Source organism: Bufo gargarizans, chromosome 3, assembly GCF_014858855.1.
Source record: "Bufo gargarizans isolate SCDJY-AF-19 chromosome 3, ASM1485885v1, whole genome shotgun sequence".
NCBI classification, from domain to species: Eukaryota; Metazoa; Chordata; class Amphibia; order Anura; family Bufonidae; genus Bufo; species Bufo gargarizans.
The window spans coordinates 407,686,471-407,702,770 of NC_058082.1; the positions used below are offsets into that span (position 1 = coordinate 407,686,471).

At 41.5% G+C, this 16,300-nt stretch overlaps 1 protein-coding gene across 2 annotated transcripts in view; it reads left to right on the forward strand.

The window, feature by feature from the left end:
* PLXNA2 (plexin A2) overlaps positions 1-16,300 on the forward strand; it is a 295,441-nt gene that overhangs the window by 271,291 nt on the left and 7,850 nt on the right. For both annotated transcript variants that reach the window (XM_044288340.1, XM_044288339.1), the window contains exons 23-27: positions 7,342-7,408; positions 8,488-8,634; positions 9,428-9,587; positions 11,252-11,355; positions 15,657-15,756. In XM_044288340.1, coding sequence (XP_044144275.1) covers positions 7,342-7,408; positions 8,488-8,634; positions 9,428-9,587; positions 11,252-11,355; positions 15,657-15,756 — 578 coding nt within the window. The remainder of the gene's footprint in view (positions 1-7,341; positions 7,409-8,487; positions 8,635-9,427; positions 9,588-11,251; positions 11,356-15,656; positions 15,757-16,300) is intronic.

Below are 16,300 nucleotides of genomic sequence, written 5' to 3' on the forward strand. Positions count from 1 at the left end.
CTCTTGGCATCGCTCCAGCTTTTGACAGTGATGTGCAGATAACATGGCTTTCAGAGCGTCGCCTGCTGATTATGCATTTCCAGCATCATACCTCCCATCATTTCAAGTGGCCGAAGAGGCACACTTAGCAGATTAGCATAAGCAGCAGCTATAGAGCCGCATACAAAAGCCAGCCACACGGCTGCAGCGGTAAAGGGCCACTCTGCAATGTTGTTTGGTTACTCTGCCATTGCTCGGGTTGTTTTTGTTAACAGCCCTCCATATTGTGTTTCTGGGCCTGGCTGGTGCCCCTGTAAACTGTGCCCCCCGTATATGACATTATAATTATCATCATTATAAACTGTTAGAGGGACTGCAGCTTTGCCTCTCCAGTACAGAGCTCTCACTCTTTGTTCATATACATTATCCAGCTAGAGAATTAACCCTTCTAAATAACAGTCACTTAAATTTTAATTTTAACCTCAAGACATATACTGATTGTCCATAGTAGGTAAATCCGCAGAGAAGGCTATGTAGGTTAGCTATGGGCGGGGACAATATCCCTATTTATGAACCCTAGACTAAACCCTCTGCCCAGGGACGGCCCCTAATGGTGGGGACTCCCTGTCCTCGAGCCTAAGGCTATCAGCTCCTATATAACCCTTATTGGTATCGCTGATAGAAGAAAGCCTATCAGTGGAAAGCCTACATGGACATAGCCTTAGGCTCGAGGACAGGGAGTCCCCACCATTAGGGGCCGTCCCTGGGCAGAGGGTTTAGTCTAGGGTTCATAAATAGGGATATTGTCCCCACCCATAGCTAACCTACATAGCCTTCTCTGCGGATTTACCTACTATGGACAATTAGTATATGTCTTGAGGTTAAAATTAAAATTTAAGTGACTGTTATTTAGAAGGGTTAATTCTCTAGCTGGATTTTGTACTTTCTCATTGACCCATGTATTAAAACTTTATCCTTAATTGCTGGATGAATTGTTCATATACATTGCCTGCTTTGATAAATGTAAAGATTCCGGACAACAGCAAGCTCCCTCCATTATGGGAAGCTAAGTCTATTGCATCCTTAAAGGGAACCTGTCACCTTAAACATGCAGTACAATCTGCAGACAGCACTTTACAGAGCAGGAGGAGCTGAGTATATAGTTTGTGTTCCATGCTTAGGAGTCCAATGGGCGGTCCTGCTTGCTGACTGACAGCTATCGCCGTATGCTCTGTCATGCAGAGATGTTACTCACTGAGTAGGACTACCCTCTGGACTCCTAGAAAATGCAGGGATGTACAGAATGTGTTCCCATAACCTGTATACTGCATATATACTTCTGCAGATTGGACTGGATTTTCATGGTGACAGGTTCCCTGTAACTTATTCCCTACACTAATGCCCCAAAGTGTTTCCATGAACAGTTCATGAGGGGATTATTAAGTATAAACGTGAAAGCAAATACCATATCAAGTATCACAGAATCCATCACTTGGTGCATTACAATGGAGCTGCCTTGTGCACCCACATGTTTGTGAACATGGCATTTGCTCTGAATGGCATCCCCAACAATCAATCCTAGATGACTAAAACCAAGGTCTATATGGGCACCGTTTTTGGGGCAGGTGCTCTGTTTTGCCTAACATAGTTGACAGGGAGAGTTGTAGGGACAATATGAGGTGTCTTGCTAACATTCATCTTTTTTCCCCTCAGTTTGGACTTATTATACCCACTGCATTGCTGCCTACTTATTAATTGTACCTGGTGGTATAATGGACGCATTGGGGGGCATTTATCAAGACTGGCATTCCCATATGCCAGTCTTGATCCCTGTGCGCCAAAGTGAGATGCGCATAATTTATTAAAGGGGTTGTTCAGGCCTTCACTATTGATGACTAATATCACTAATATCAGATCGCTGGGTATCCGAAACCCAGCACCCCGCCCATCAGCTGTATGAGGAGATGGCGCGCGCAGTGCGCAGGTGCTGTCTCTCTTGTCCACTGATGTTGTCTATGGCAAAGACCATAGACAGCAGCAGCGGACAGGAAGAGAGAAGAAAGATGGCACATGCGCACCATCTCCTCATACAGCTGATCGACGGGGTGCCGGGTGTCAGACCCCCACTGATCTGATATTGATGACCTATCCTGAGGATAGGTCATTAATAGTAAAAGACTGGACAGCCCCTTTAAGGAGGCAGAATTAGTTCCATCTCTCTCTCCCTTGCGCCAGAAACTCTGGGCTGGCGTAGACTTCAGCTATAACTTATACTAGTTTCTGGCATAATTTATAGTAAATCCGGCAGGCCGCACAAAGCTCTGCCTGCTCTGGCTTTAGAAAAGTCTTCAGAAGCTCAAAAAGTCTCAAATTATGGCATGTGCTGGAATTTGCTACTTTTTTTACACCGCAATAGTAAATAGTAAAGACTTTATAAATGATCCTGATATCTTTTCTGTTCTGTGTATATCATGGTTTGGGGTTCAGTGGTGGTGTTATTCATGTACCAAGGTATATTCATGATTACCAGGTCAGTATTACCAGTGAGAATATGGATGCAGTTTAAAGAGAGAGCAGGGCACAGGCGGAGAGTCTGTAGTGCTTTCAGCATCTCGTGTGTTAATCCCAGGTTGTACATTCAGATGTAGCAGAGCTAGATTTGACTTATGGAGCGTTAATGTGTAACCATCATTTCAATGTTATTTCACAAAGCTGGAGAGAAGCTACTGTACATCCAGTGATAGCTGCCCACCGCCTCTTTATCAGAGCATACCCTTACCGGTATCATGGCTTCCCCATGTGTATGGATGCTGTGGCCATGATATCTGCTTTATAAAGCAAAAGACTCTCAGAGGGGGTTTATAGATTTAGGCTTAATACCTAATAGAAATTGACAATATAATTTCCTATATATTCATGATATAAGGTCTCTGTGTGCAAATATCTCTGTGTTCTTATTAGCCCCTAGGAGGTAGTGATTTGGTCATATATTGCTGTTGGTTCCCTGTTGGGAGATGGTTGTAGAAGAAGACAGCTTACGTGAGATAAACTGGAGATGATGTGAATACACGCAATGCAGTGGTAAAGTTTGCAATGCAAGATTATGACTTTATGCCATGGTTTAGGTGAATGTAGCAATGCTTTGTTGTCTGGTCCAAACCAAGCCATGTTTCTCTGTTTAATGAGTGGATAACATGGAGCGCAGCTAACACTTGTAGTTCCAATGATGAGCTTCAAATTAACCTTTGGATTATCCCCAATCTCATCTCTATAGGTTCTTTACTTTGTATGTGTCTAGGCAGTGAAACCTCTTTGAGAGGACCACCAAAAATTGCAAAGTGGTCTTCTAGGGGAATGGTCCTCTCAAAGAAGATGGGCAGTATGCATAACATATGGTGGAACTGAAAATCTGGCACAAGCAATCTGGTCTGAATAAGAAGGTGGTCTTCTCAAAGTGGTGGTCCTCAGATGTTTCACTGATTTATGTTCTTGGACACTGTAATCCCATTTAAACATGTAAAGTCCTCAGTTGTAGTTACGTTTAAGACCTGCTGGTTACTGATTCCATATTCTGTAGGGGGTGTGTGAGCTATATATACGTCTAGTGTATATTATCACCCTGAGAGTTGTAGACCACAGCACCTGGAAAGCGATAGGTTGTCTGTCTATGAGAACATTACTTTTGGTCTTGTTTATGGTACACAGGTTTTGGTTAATGTTATCATACATGGTGGCCATTTTTAATTAGGCCACCTTTGCCCCACAGTTGTGTAAAGATCTGCCCTTAGGCACGGGTTTCAGTTCCAGATACAACAAGTGTGGTTTTGAGCACAGGAAATTGCCGTAGATTCTCGCGTGTCCGTTAACACAGAAATTGTCCCACAAGACACAATAATGGAATCCTTGTTAATTTCCCCTGGGTATTGTGGGAGAGAGGAGGAAGGAGGGGGGCGTCTGCTTCCACTGCCAGCTCTTAATATTAGTTCATCACTCTTCTGAGAAGACTAAAAATAGGCCTAGAACGAAGAATATTAACCCGTCATGAGTTCTGCCTGTCTCTCTTTAACCTGTTCAGTGCCAGCGGTACTCAATGAAGCAATTGTCTTCCAGAGTGACAGTAGAATGTAAGAAAAAATCCAGTAATTGGGCGTATAAAACCATTTATGAATGCGATGCATGGAGGACAGTGGCACCAGGTTAGTCAATGTTTGCAGCTACGGTATCCCTGAGGCTTATTTTATGCTACTTTAGTTACGCCCATGTCCTAAGCAAATCATCACTATCCTCTCTGCCTTTAATAAGAAATGCTTCCATTGACGTTTTCAGCACCGGGGTATTAGGTTGTGGGGGACATAAAGAAATAGATTAACCCTGTTCTGTCCATAAGGGTTTGCAGTGCATCAATTTGGAGACTCAAACAGTGCCGCCCCTGAGGCCTTGCGGCAAGGACACATCCATTATTTTGGGGAAATGGTAAATATTAATGTGGAGCAGGAAAGATCAGCCATGGCCTGAGGGAGAATACACAGCGAAGGGAGAGAGAGAATAAAAATCCAGAGTCGTATTCCGGCAATTTAATTACATGCTTGGTTGTTTCAAAATGAAATTTGTTTGGTGACGGGATATGGAGGCAGACAGTTTTCTTGAATAAGGTGGTGGGGTGAAGTCCTTAGAGGACTCCGAAAAGACAGAGGGTGAGGGGCTGCTGACGATGGTGTGCGTGATCAGGGGGAATAATCAGTGCAGGGTTATACAGGCAAGGCAAGTGACGAAAAGCGAAATGCCACTTCCAAGGAATCATTTGTTATGTTTTCATACATTGTCATTATCCCTATAATTAAGGTGACCAGGTTTCCTTTTAAATTAGGTGCTGTGGAACAGCCTGCTGTATTCAGACACAGTAACCATCAGGTCAGCACCTTTACGATGGCGCATAGAATTGAACATTATTAGAGGATAAATGGCCACATTGTGCTTTTATTTACATATGTTCTTTTTCTGCTGCCCCGAAACGCGCTATAAAATATGATACCATATTGTTGAACAGAGGCAGAATCGCCTTTCCAGTACTGAACTATTATATCTGAATCATGGGCTGTCTTCCAGAGCTATTCCTGAAGCTTATTTACTTACATTTCTACATTAAAATTTCATTTCCCCACACCTCTCGGTTTTTCCTCACCCAGCAGACAACTTTTCTGCCGCATTTCCAGGATTTCATTTGAGGCTTGTATGTAAAGCACAAGTCTAATATTAATTCCTATCACCTGTAACCATTCACGGTCGAAAGAGTTAAGATGCACCGACCACAGTATTCAATTCTGCCCCACTTCTCCTAATTCAGTGGCTGAACGCTCTGTGGGGCGCGTTCCTTTTTCGTTAAGACGAGAAAAGAAATGTAATAATTACGGCTGCTGTGCCGGGGAGAATATAAAAAAGGAGAGATTTGTTGGAATAATCTCTGAGGTTTTGAAAATCACGCAGCTCCGGAAAAAAAATTACAGCCGCTTTTTGAAAGGCAGATTTGTTCTTCCTTTTGTGAAGCTTAACATGAAGTGTGAACGGCTTGCACAGGATTAACAACATGAGAAGACGGACAAAGCCCACTTATTGTACGCATTGTGAGCCACCTTCCTGGCACTGGGGGAGCCTCATCCAGTTCCATTCATTTAGACAGAATGGTGATCATCTTAGGAGGGGAAGATGCATGATGTATGAATCTCATGCATGCTAGATTATTGATAGAAAGAACATACACAAATCTGGTCTTCTTGCAGGGTCCACTTGTCCATTGATGTAATGGATCTGGTTGCCTTGTTGTAAGCTGTCTTACAGGTGGCTCATGATGAAGGCCACGGCTCCTTTCACACCTGCATATGGGTGTTCTGGCCGGCAGACAAAGCAAGGAATCGGCCGGACAAAAACTGCTGCTGCCGATTCTCAGCATATTTACCAGGTAGCGGACGGATCTCTGCCGGACCCTATTATAGTCAATAGAGTCCAGAGGGAAGGTGGTAGTATCTGGCACTGCCGGATCCAGGGAACTCCTGGAGACTGTTCTCTACTGGCACAGCCTGCCAGATTTTCCTGCCAGACCACACACGTCTGTGTAATATAACATTTATACTTTTTTTTTTTTTTTTTTTGCAGAGCCATTGATTTCAATGGGTCCAAGGTCCATAGCATACGTATGTCCGTCACACAAAATGATAGAACATGTCGCATAGCCACAAAATGTGAACCACAGACCCATTGAAGTAACTGGGTCGAAAAAAAAAAAACTGATGTAACACGGATGTTACCTGTGTTTCTCTGACTGCAAAAAATATATGGACGTGTCCATGAGGCCTAAACTTTAGGATCACCACAGACTATGTATGAGCTACTTGACAGGGAAACGCTACACAAAACCTCTCTACTTGACAAAACAACATCAGAGTCAACCCTTGTGCTAATGAGAGCAATGTAGCAAAAGAGTGCATGGCTGAAGGACATCACCAGCCCTTCCCTGTCTCTGGCCGTCTACAATGTTGTTTGGGCTACTGTGGATGGGAAATCTGCTTAGCTGAGCCCAGGTAGTCATTGACCACACACTTGTGTTGTCATACACAGGCTGTAAAGCAAGATCTTTAGCATCCTGAAGTGGTACACTCCTATCGACATCTAGTGGCTAATGGGAAAAGTACAACATTTAATTGTATGCGGAAAGACATGACTTTGTCTTGCCCAAAAACTATAAAAATATTTTGCTTTCTAATGGCAACCTCTAAGATTTAGTCTAGGGCTTCATGATGTGGTGAAGGACGCAGTGCCACACCGTCGGCTTTCTGCATGGAGTTTTGGAAGCCAAAATCAGGAGTGGAGCATAAAAGAATAGAAGGTATTTTTGAATTCACTCCTGGTTTTGGCTTCCAAAACTGCATGCAGAAACCTGACCGTGTGACCGTACCCTAATATGACTTCTAGTAACTGTCAGCGACCTTATGCATCCTCAACATGACTATTGCAAAAAACACTGTTGATTTTGGTCACATGTCACACGCAACTTGGCCAGCACAGACAGCAATGCAAGTCTTGCAGGACTGGTGACCTGTGTGGATTGGGCTGGTTTGTTTGCAGCAACTCTAGAATAGCGACATGCCTGCCAGCCCACCTACACCATGCCTCAATTTTTAGACCTGGTATGAGCGGGTAAAAGTCGCAGATTGCAGCGCAAATAACCTTTGCTCCGCAATCTGCACCATATATACGCTAAAAAGTGGCGTATATCTGTTTGTAATTGACCCCATGAATTATGTAAGAGCTAGATATGTGTATGCTATGACGACGCATTGTAAACCTGCGTTCTCTTTTTCTCCTTAGGACGGAGTCAGTGGCAGAGAAGATGCTGACTAACTGGTTTGCCTTTCTTCTGCACAAATTCCTTAAGGTAACATTCAACATACATATCCGAGACGTGCAGAAATCCATGTGCTTCTAGCCCCATTCAGATGAGTGAAACTGATTTTAGATTGTGGATTATTCTGCCACAAAATCTTCCGCATACTTCAGTACAAAACTACATTTTCATCTTGTGTTTTTTGACAAGGATCGGCTCTAAAAGGTTCACAAAAAATGTGCAGACACGTATACAGCCGTATTCGTATGCTTTCCAATAGGAGAGTCAGCAAGGATTTCACTCCATGATACAGCATGCAGCTTTCTTCTTTCCACGTGTAAAGAAAAAACAAGTGCTGCTTCCCATTGACATGGGAGACTGTTTAGAGGCGGTTTTTGGAGCTAATTTTGAGGTGGAAATGCTCCAAAGTCAGTGCCAAAAAACTCACATGTGCTGGAGGTTCCACACAGGGATTAGCCCCGTTGTAATTCAGGCAGGCATGTGAATGGGGTATAGATTACACCACTCATTTTCATTGGATCCGGAATGTTAGCCAACTACAGCTAAGGGTACTTTCACACTTGCGGCTGAGGATTCTGGCAGGCAGTTCCGGTGCCAGAACTGCCTTCCGGATCTGTCAAATGTATGCAAACTGGATGGCATTTGTCAGACGGATAAGGATCCTGATCCGTATGACAAATGCATTGAAATGCTGCATTCGTCTCTCCGGTGTCACCTGGAAAAACGGATCCAGCAGTTATTTATTTTTTACATTTTTTGCAGTCTGAGCATGTGGAAGGTTCCGGAATTTTGGATGGAGATAAAAGCGTAGCATGGTGCGGTATTATCTCCCTCCTGAAAAGTCAAAAAAACGGAACTGAAGACATCCTGATGCATCCTGAATGGATTGCTCTCCATTCAGAATGCATTAGGATACAATTGAGCAGTTATTTTCCGGTATTGAGCCCCTAGGACGGAACTCAATGCCGGAAAATAATAAATCTAGTGTGAAAGTACCCTTAATCCTCATCACATCCTGAAAGTGTGACTGGGTCTCATGCCTATGTGACTTATGGTTAGTCTTATGTGTAACATATTTATGATACGTAGGTTTATCGTTGTTTTTTAAGGAATGTGCCGGGGAGCCCCTCTTCATGTTACATTGTGCCATTAAGCAGCAGATGGAGAAAGGACCTATAGATTCAATCACAGGAGAGGCCCGCTATTCATTGAGTGAAGATAAACTGATTCGGCAGCAGATTGAGTACAAAACACTGGTAAGTATAATAAGTGTCCACAAGGGGGGGCAGTTTCCTTCTGCAAAACAGTGCACTGCTGCCCTCTACAATGTAGAACATGCTGAACATAGTGCTAATAACAGCTTCAGAACAGTAGGTTCACCTGCCTTTTTTCTTCTTGTCCTAGGCACCCTTGAGGTGCATTTTTTTAGGTTTTTTACTTTTTTCCACATTGCAGTTTGGCATTTTTTTCACTCATTGCCTAGCATCTTCTTCCATAGACCTCCGCATATATATATATTTTTTTTTCAGTTTCAAAATAACTCATGAGCAATTGTGTTTTTTGTACCAATGGTTTTCCCATAAATCTCTACAGTGGAAGTGATATCACAGTGGGGTACACACTTTCCCTTAAAAATGCTAAAAAAAAAACTGTATCACAAATGGGTAAAAACACCTAAAAAACCCCGCAAAAAGCTGGTCAAGTTAGATCTATCTTTAGGCGATGTTTTTTTTATTGTCCCCCCAAAAAAAAAGTCAGGACCAAAGCTATGTGTGATGGAGGCCATAGGATGGATTCACACATCAGAATAAAAAAAAAATGTTTTTGTGTTTCTCAGCACTTTTTATTTGTGGTGCTGTTTGCAAATGCAGTTTTTGCTAAACATTGGGAGCTCTAGATTTTAGATGAAAGTCAGTGGGGATTATGAAATGCTGGACACACAAGTATTTTTTACTGCTGTTTTTTTTTTGTTAAACATGGTCACCTAGACTTCAGCAGTGTGCTCATGGTTTAGCCATTTTTGATAATTTCACGAATGTTTTGTTACAGATCCTGAACTGTGTAAACCCTGACAATGAAAATAGTCCTGAGATACCGGTGAAGGCCTTAAACTGTGACACTATCACTCAGGTGAAGGAGAAGATCTTGGATGCAGTATATAAAAATGTGCCCTATTCTCAGAGGCCGAGAGCTGTGGACATGGACTTAGGTATGTGGTAATTACGCTACAAAGCAAGGACATCTTGAATGAACATATTTTCGCTTTTTTTATGTTGTTTGTGCTCTATTGACGGTCACGGTCTTTCATTTCAAGATTCATATTTTCATGAGATAAAGAATTGGGGAAATATGTTAATTTCTGAATCCATTTGAAATTCCAGTATGTTTCATTTCTTTGAAGTGGTACCTTGTCCATATTAAAGGTGCATTAATTCCTGCATAGCCAAGACTGGAGCCCAGCTGTTTTTCTATTAAATAGCCTTATCTTTAATAGCTCAGATGACTAGCAGGACTAGTCTGCCTTTCATCATATACAAGCCGATGCATGCACAGGATCTCCAGGATAAATTGTAGTAAATTGTTGTAAGTCTTCTGATTTATATCATACAGTACATTTATGGTACGGCTACACAGTCAAGTTTCCTGATGCAGTTTTGGAGGCCAAAAGCAGGAGGGGGTCACAGAGAAAGTATAAAGGACAGATATGACTTCTCTTGTTTAAAGGCCTCCTGCACACAAACGTGTTTTTTTTTTTCCGTTTCCGTTCCGTTTTTGCGAATTCCGTTTGTGGTCCGTATGCGGAACCATTTATTTCAAAGGTTCCACAAAAACAACTGAAGGTACTCCATATGCATTCTGTTTCCGTATTTCCATTCCGTTCAAAGATAGAACATGTCCTATTATTGCCCGCAAATCAAATTCTATGGCTCCATTCAAGTCAATGGTTCCGCCAAAAAAATACGGATTGCATACAGAATGCATCTGTATGTCTTCTGTATCTGTTCTGTTTTTCTGGAACTCTCTATTGTAAATTTTATGCCCAGCCCAATTTTTTTATGTACTTACTGTTTAAACATTATTGAATGCTTCCGTTTCCGTTTGCGATCCGCAAAAAATGGATCACAAACTGAAACCAAACGAAAAAACGGAACGGCAAAGCGGAACGGAAATACAACTGAAAGAACGGAAACACTACTGAAACGGAAAAACAGATCCGTTTAAAATGTACCGGAAGACCATACGGTCGTGTGCAGGAGGCCTAACTGGAAGCAAGCAGCACTCCACACCCTAGATAGGGTGAACATATAAGTTCCTGGTAACTGGGTACCTGGTTAAAGTCCAAGGTGAGGTGGTGCACGTGGTAATGGATCCTGGCTCTGGATCCTCATAGACCCAAATGTAGAAAGGTCCTCAGCACTCGTCCAGTTCAAGCAGCAGGTATTTATTTAGTGACCAAGCAGCATACATAGTGACGTTCACTCCTGGTTTTGGCTACCAAAACTGCCTCCAGAAACCTGAATTTAGAATTCTAAGGCTTGGGCTACACAAAGACTTGTGTTCACTTGACATATGATAGCAGTGTCACACTAATGATAATGAACGTGGACACATTTCGTCCCACAAGTAACCATGACAGGACATTTGACAGACATCCAAACCTGTTGAATTTCAGTGCCACCACGTCCACTTTCATTAATTACGGTTTTAACAGCGTGACATTGCCAACACATTTCATATGGTCACAAGTCGCCATATAGCTCTTGATGTCGCAAGTAAAATGTTATAGCTTCCTTTGTAAAATCATGATTCTAAAATGAAAAGAAACTAATTTAGCCCATGTTATAAATTGTGTTTTGTGTGACCAATGAGCAGAGTGGAGACAAGGACGCATAGCAAGGGTGGTTCTACAAGATGAAGACATCACAACTAAGATTGAAGGAGACTGGAAACGGCTCAACACGCTCATGCACTACCAGGTACCTTATCCACTTATGAATTATGATTTCTATGATGGTCCAGAAAACAGAGTAGTAGAACAATGGTTTGAAAACCCTCTAGCTGTGTTGAAAGAACAACTCCCAGCATCCTGTCAGGGCAGTTTCACCACTGCTGGACAGCCATGGGTTGAAGACCACTGAAGTAAGGAATGATTAGATTAAGTGTAAAAGAGTCTATCAGTGATGTCATGCTCTTTAAAATGGATTCATTAAATATTCTAATTATCCATACTGCACCATCGTATAAATTAATGGTAATTTAATTGCTAGCTGTAATATAAAGTATCCTAATTTAAATACGTGAGTTCTCTCTAAGGTATCCCTCATCTCTTCTAAGATTAGTAGCTTAGTGACACACTTTGTTATAATGTAGTTACTTTCCAGGCAACCAGGTTAGGCCACATTCACATCACCGCTTTGTTTTCTCTACTTCTGATCAGTCAGGAGAACAAAAAAATGTAAAAAAAAGGATCCTTTATTTTGAGCCTCCGTTGTGCTCATTTGCATCCATTTTTGTCATGTTCTTCAAGATCCGTTATATTTGACAGGAGAAAAAGTCCTCCATGCAGGACATTTTTTCCCGTCTAAAATAATGGATCTCTGATGGCAAAAACAGATGCAAAATGAGCACAACAGATGCTCAGTAAGCGAAGGATCAGTTTTTTATTTTACATTTAAAGAACGGAAAACAAAACGGTGATGTGAACATCCATTTATATATACATGTGAGTGGTTTTTTTTTCCTAGTCGCCTGTAGACGGTAATGATAAGATTAACTATTTTTATTAATAGGGAAGTAGAGGCAGAGGTGCACCACACTAGGAGGGTTACCTATGTGTACTGATCAGTCAAATGTAAATCTTGTCACAAGACAGTTGACATGATAGTTGCTAAACAAGGAAATCTCTGTTTAGTATTGATATAGTAATAAACAAGTTTCAAGCAAATTAATATCAAGAAGTAATTTGGTGGTCCATTGGATTACTTGTTTGCCAGATTGGGTAGACCAGTGGTCCTCACCTCCAATCCTCAGGGCCCACCTGCCGGTCATGTTTGCAGGATTTCCTTAGTATTGAGCAGGTGATATAATTAGTGTCAGTGCATCAAGACTTACCAAAGGCATTCATTCTGTGGGATATTCTCAAATCATGACCAGTAGGTGGGCCCTGAGGACTGGAGTTGAGGAACAGTGGTGTAGACAATATATCCACTTCCATACCTTAGAATATTTGAGTGCACAGTTCTTAATAGCTATACAAGCATACAGGCTCACTTCACACCACATCTTTGACCCTGTTGAAAGCTACTTCCTTTTTTGTCAAGATTATACGAAAAGTACCTTGGAAATGGAAAGTAGGAAGATTCCTGTTTTGTTCTGTCACTTCATGAAAAAAAGGGTCTGTCTGGATCCTGTTCTTCAACAGGATAGAATAAAGCAGCCCGAGTTATTTCTATTCCCTGCCGCATTCTGTTTTATGGTAAATCTGACCCAAAAAGTACCTTCCAACAGTATGCAAACCGTGGTTTAAAGAGGCCGTTAGAGGCACCCACATGATCTAGATACACAGCTTATGTAATGGTCTTTGGATGGACCATGAGTAAATGTGAACAGTTAGGTATACTTATCTATCAGCTGCTGTATATTAATTTTCCAGCATGAATGTGAACACTTGACTCTCCGCTTTTTAGAATGTAATGCACTTTGAACGTAATCTATAATGGATAGAGACCCAGGAAGTGCATTAATTCCCGCTGAAAGGGCAGCGGACTTAATTCTGTTACAGGCTTATTGCTTCAAGTGTGGGATCAGCAAAATGAAGCATCACTTAGCTGAGGTTTCACATTCAATACCCTATAAAATGAAATGATTTGTGTGGAAATTGATGACTCTCAGCTGTAGGATGCTACCATTGCTTCTAAAAGGATTGCCAGTTGAATGCTCTAGATTGATTTTGACTTTCTGGAAGAAATCCATCCTATAATGTATGATCTTTAGTTGAAGAACAGACTTGGACATGTATGCTCGGGCAAACCAAGTATGCACTTGTGTAGGGCAGTAAGGAATAGCTGTCAACTGTAGAAGCTTTGAAAGGTCTATGGGCACCTTTAGGCCCCAGGCACATGGCAGAGCGCCATTGTGTACAGGAGGTTGTCCAGCTGCACCTGGAGACCTACATCAGCACCACATACACCTCTATAGATGCTGTATTGTCACTCCACACAACTTGGAGGTTTATAGACATATGACCATGTGCATGAAGCCTAGATGAGTGTTCCTGAACTTGCCTTAAATCTACAGTACATCCAAATTGTTCAAGTATAATAATACTTTCCATAAAGATTCAACATCCAAGTAAAAGATCATCTTTAATGTATCCTCACCTGATTATGTTAATTTTCTGGGTGTCTGTACAACTGCAGTTAAGTGATTTATTATTCATGGTTACTGCCGAGGGCACTGTTAATTACACTACCATGAAACTGTAATGACCAAAGTGTCAACGTGTTCAAAATTTTGTTAAAAACAGCATTATCCCTCCTTTGTACAAAGGAAACTGTGCGCTATACGTTAGCCATGAAGACCACATCAAGAGGATAAAATGGAAACCTTCATATAAGAGGATCTCGTTAGCACAAATATTCATCTACAGTTTGACTTTTGCCTAATTAATCCTCTGGATGTAATAGAGGGACAGGCAATTTAAGCCTCTGAAAGATGGCTTTATTGCTTGTCTTACCATAAATCACATTTTTATAAAGTTCATAAAACTGGTTAGAATAAAAAATGGTTTAATAAGAATGCTTTATGGTCCATAACATTATGATAGCTGCTTATTCTCTTTGTGCTTCAGCCTTAATTAAATCAGTGCCATTCTCCATCTTTAAAATGGGCCTGGAAATGAGAGAGGCTAAAATGTGCTTTAAAAAGTGTGGTTCTCACTCACGATTATCCGCTGACATAAAATATCTCCAAACACTTCTTGTTTGGATTCTGGGCTAGGTTATATGGAAACGCTCCTAATCCAAACACCGCTTCACAGGAGGAAATGAGTCACATTATCTCACTAAGCAAGATCACTCACAGCTATGCTATTGTTTTGTGAAAAAATAACTCCAACTTGTATAGGAAACGGCAATCAGGGAAACTTTCCAACAGCAAAGGTTAAGAACATAGCATAAGTCATGAAAATGTTATTGATCGCGGGAATGAACCCTTGTTACAACACTTAATCCTTCACCACTGACAAGCCTCCATGTACAGATGGTGCCGGTTTAGGATACACCCTGTATTAGCAACGTGGTGCCATGTCTGTGGCCTGCTTTCACTTATTCTCTGCTTACCTGCCCAGTAGATGACAATAAGGTGTACACAATGGATATTTGGCCACTGATTTGACTGTTAAAGTGTAATTGCCACTTCAAACAACTGTTGACATCATAGTGACTTGTCAAAAGTTTGGATCTGTGGGGTCCAGGTGTTGACGCTACCTCTTACTAAAATGAGGAGGCAGAAGCAATAGGCTGAATGCTGTCTCTTTACCCTATCTCCTCGTGATAGATGGAGGCCCCAGCAGTCGGACCCCACCACCACTCTAGTAGTTATCCCCTGTACTTTGGATATAACCAAAATACCACTTTTAATCGGTGTTGAACGTACTATACATTGAAAAACGTTTAAAGTGTTAAAAATACTAGTAATAAGTAACCTCCGACATGATTCTTTGATATGAAAGAAGACAGGTATAATTGAAGATTAGGGTCAATTTTATGAGGTTTAGTAGAGGTGACTATCACAACGCAACATTCATTGTCCCATTCTTATTTGCATATTGGAAAGAAAATCATATTTGGGATGAAGTTGGATGATTCTAAAGGTTAGGCAAGCGACCTTACAACTAAGGCTGCTTTCACATGGCCGTGTGTGATCCATATGGCGGCCACATTTCCCAGACAGACCGTGGTTCATGTTAGCCGAACTCTCTGCATCACAATGATCTGTGATCTATCAGTTCTAGCCCAGCGGGGAGTCTATTTTTGCGTACCCACAGCATCATTTGAGTACGGGACTTTAGACACACAGTTGGGCTGGAACTCACATCATCATAAATGACTATGAATTCAGCTCACATCTCACAGACCACATTTCACGGACTACACACAATCATGTGAATTCAGCCTAACTGCTGCATTATTGGAAAGTTTCTTAACACTTCAAATGCCTGACCTCATACAAGGGGTCTGTAAATCTCTTCTACTGACTGCATTCTTTTTTCATGCAGGTCTCTGATCGTTCAGTAGTAGCTCTGGTCCCAAAACAAACCTCATCTTACAATATCCCAGCATCTGCAAGCATATCCCGGACCTCCATCAGCAGATATGGTAAGAAATATAAATATAAAACTATAACTATATATAAGCTATTTTGGATCAGTTTTGTAAACCAAAATGAGGATTGGGTCCAAAATGCACAAGAGGTACAGATTATTCATGTTTATCTTTCATGCCTAGTCTGACTTTCTATGGTCACATGACAATATCCACATCTGTATTACAGCTGCAGTTCCTGGCCCAGCTGCACACCTGATCACTCAGACCTAAACACCATAGGTGCTTTTTATACTTGTTTGAAACGGGCCTAATGCCTAAAAGCACAAGTGTGAGAGTGACCTCAAAATGGCATAAGAAATGTATATCCATGCCATAAAAATTCAATAAATTCTTGTTTTTAAGACTAGTCAGAAGGAACTAGTGGGCATAAAGAAATAAGCACTTTAGTATTACATTAAACTCGAAAAAGAGCGAGAAATCTGGCCTTGTTGCTCATACCAACCAATCATAAGACAACTTTCAAATGCACCGTGCTTGGTTGTCATAGCCAACAACGCCGGATTTTCTCCATGCCATTCTGAATATAAAAACGACA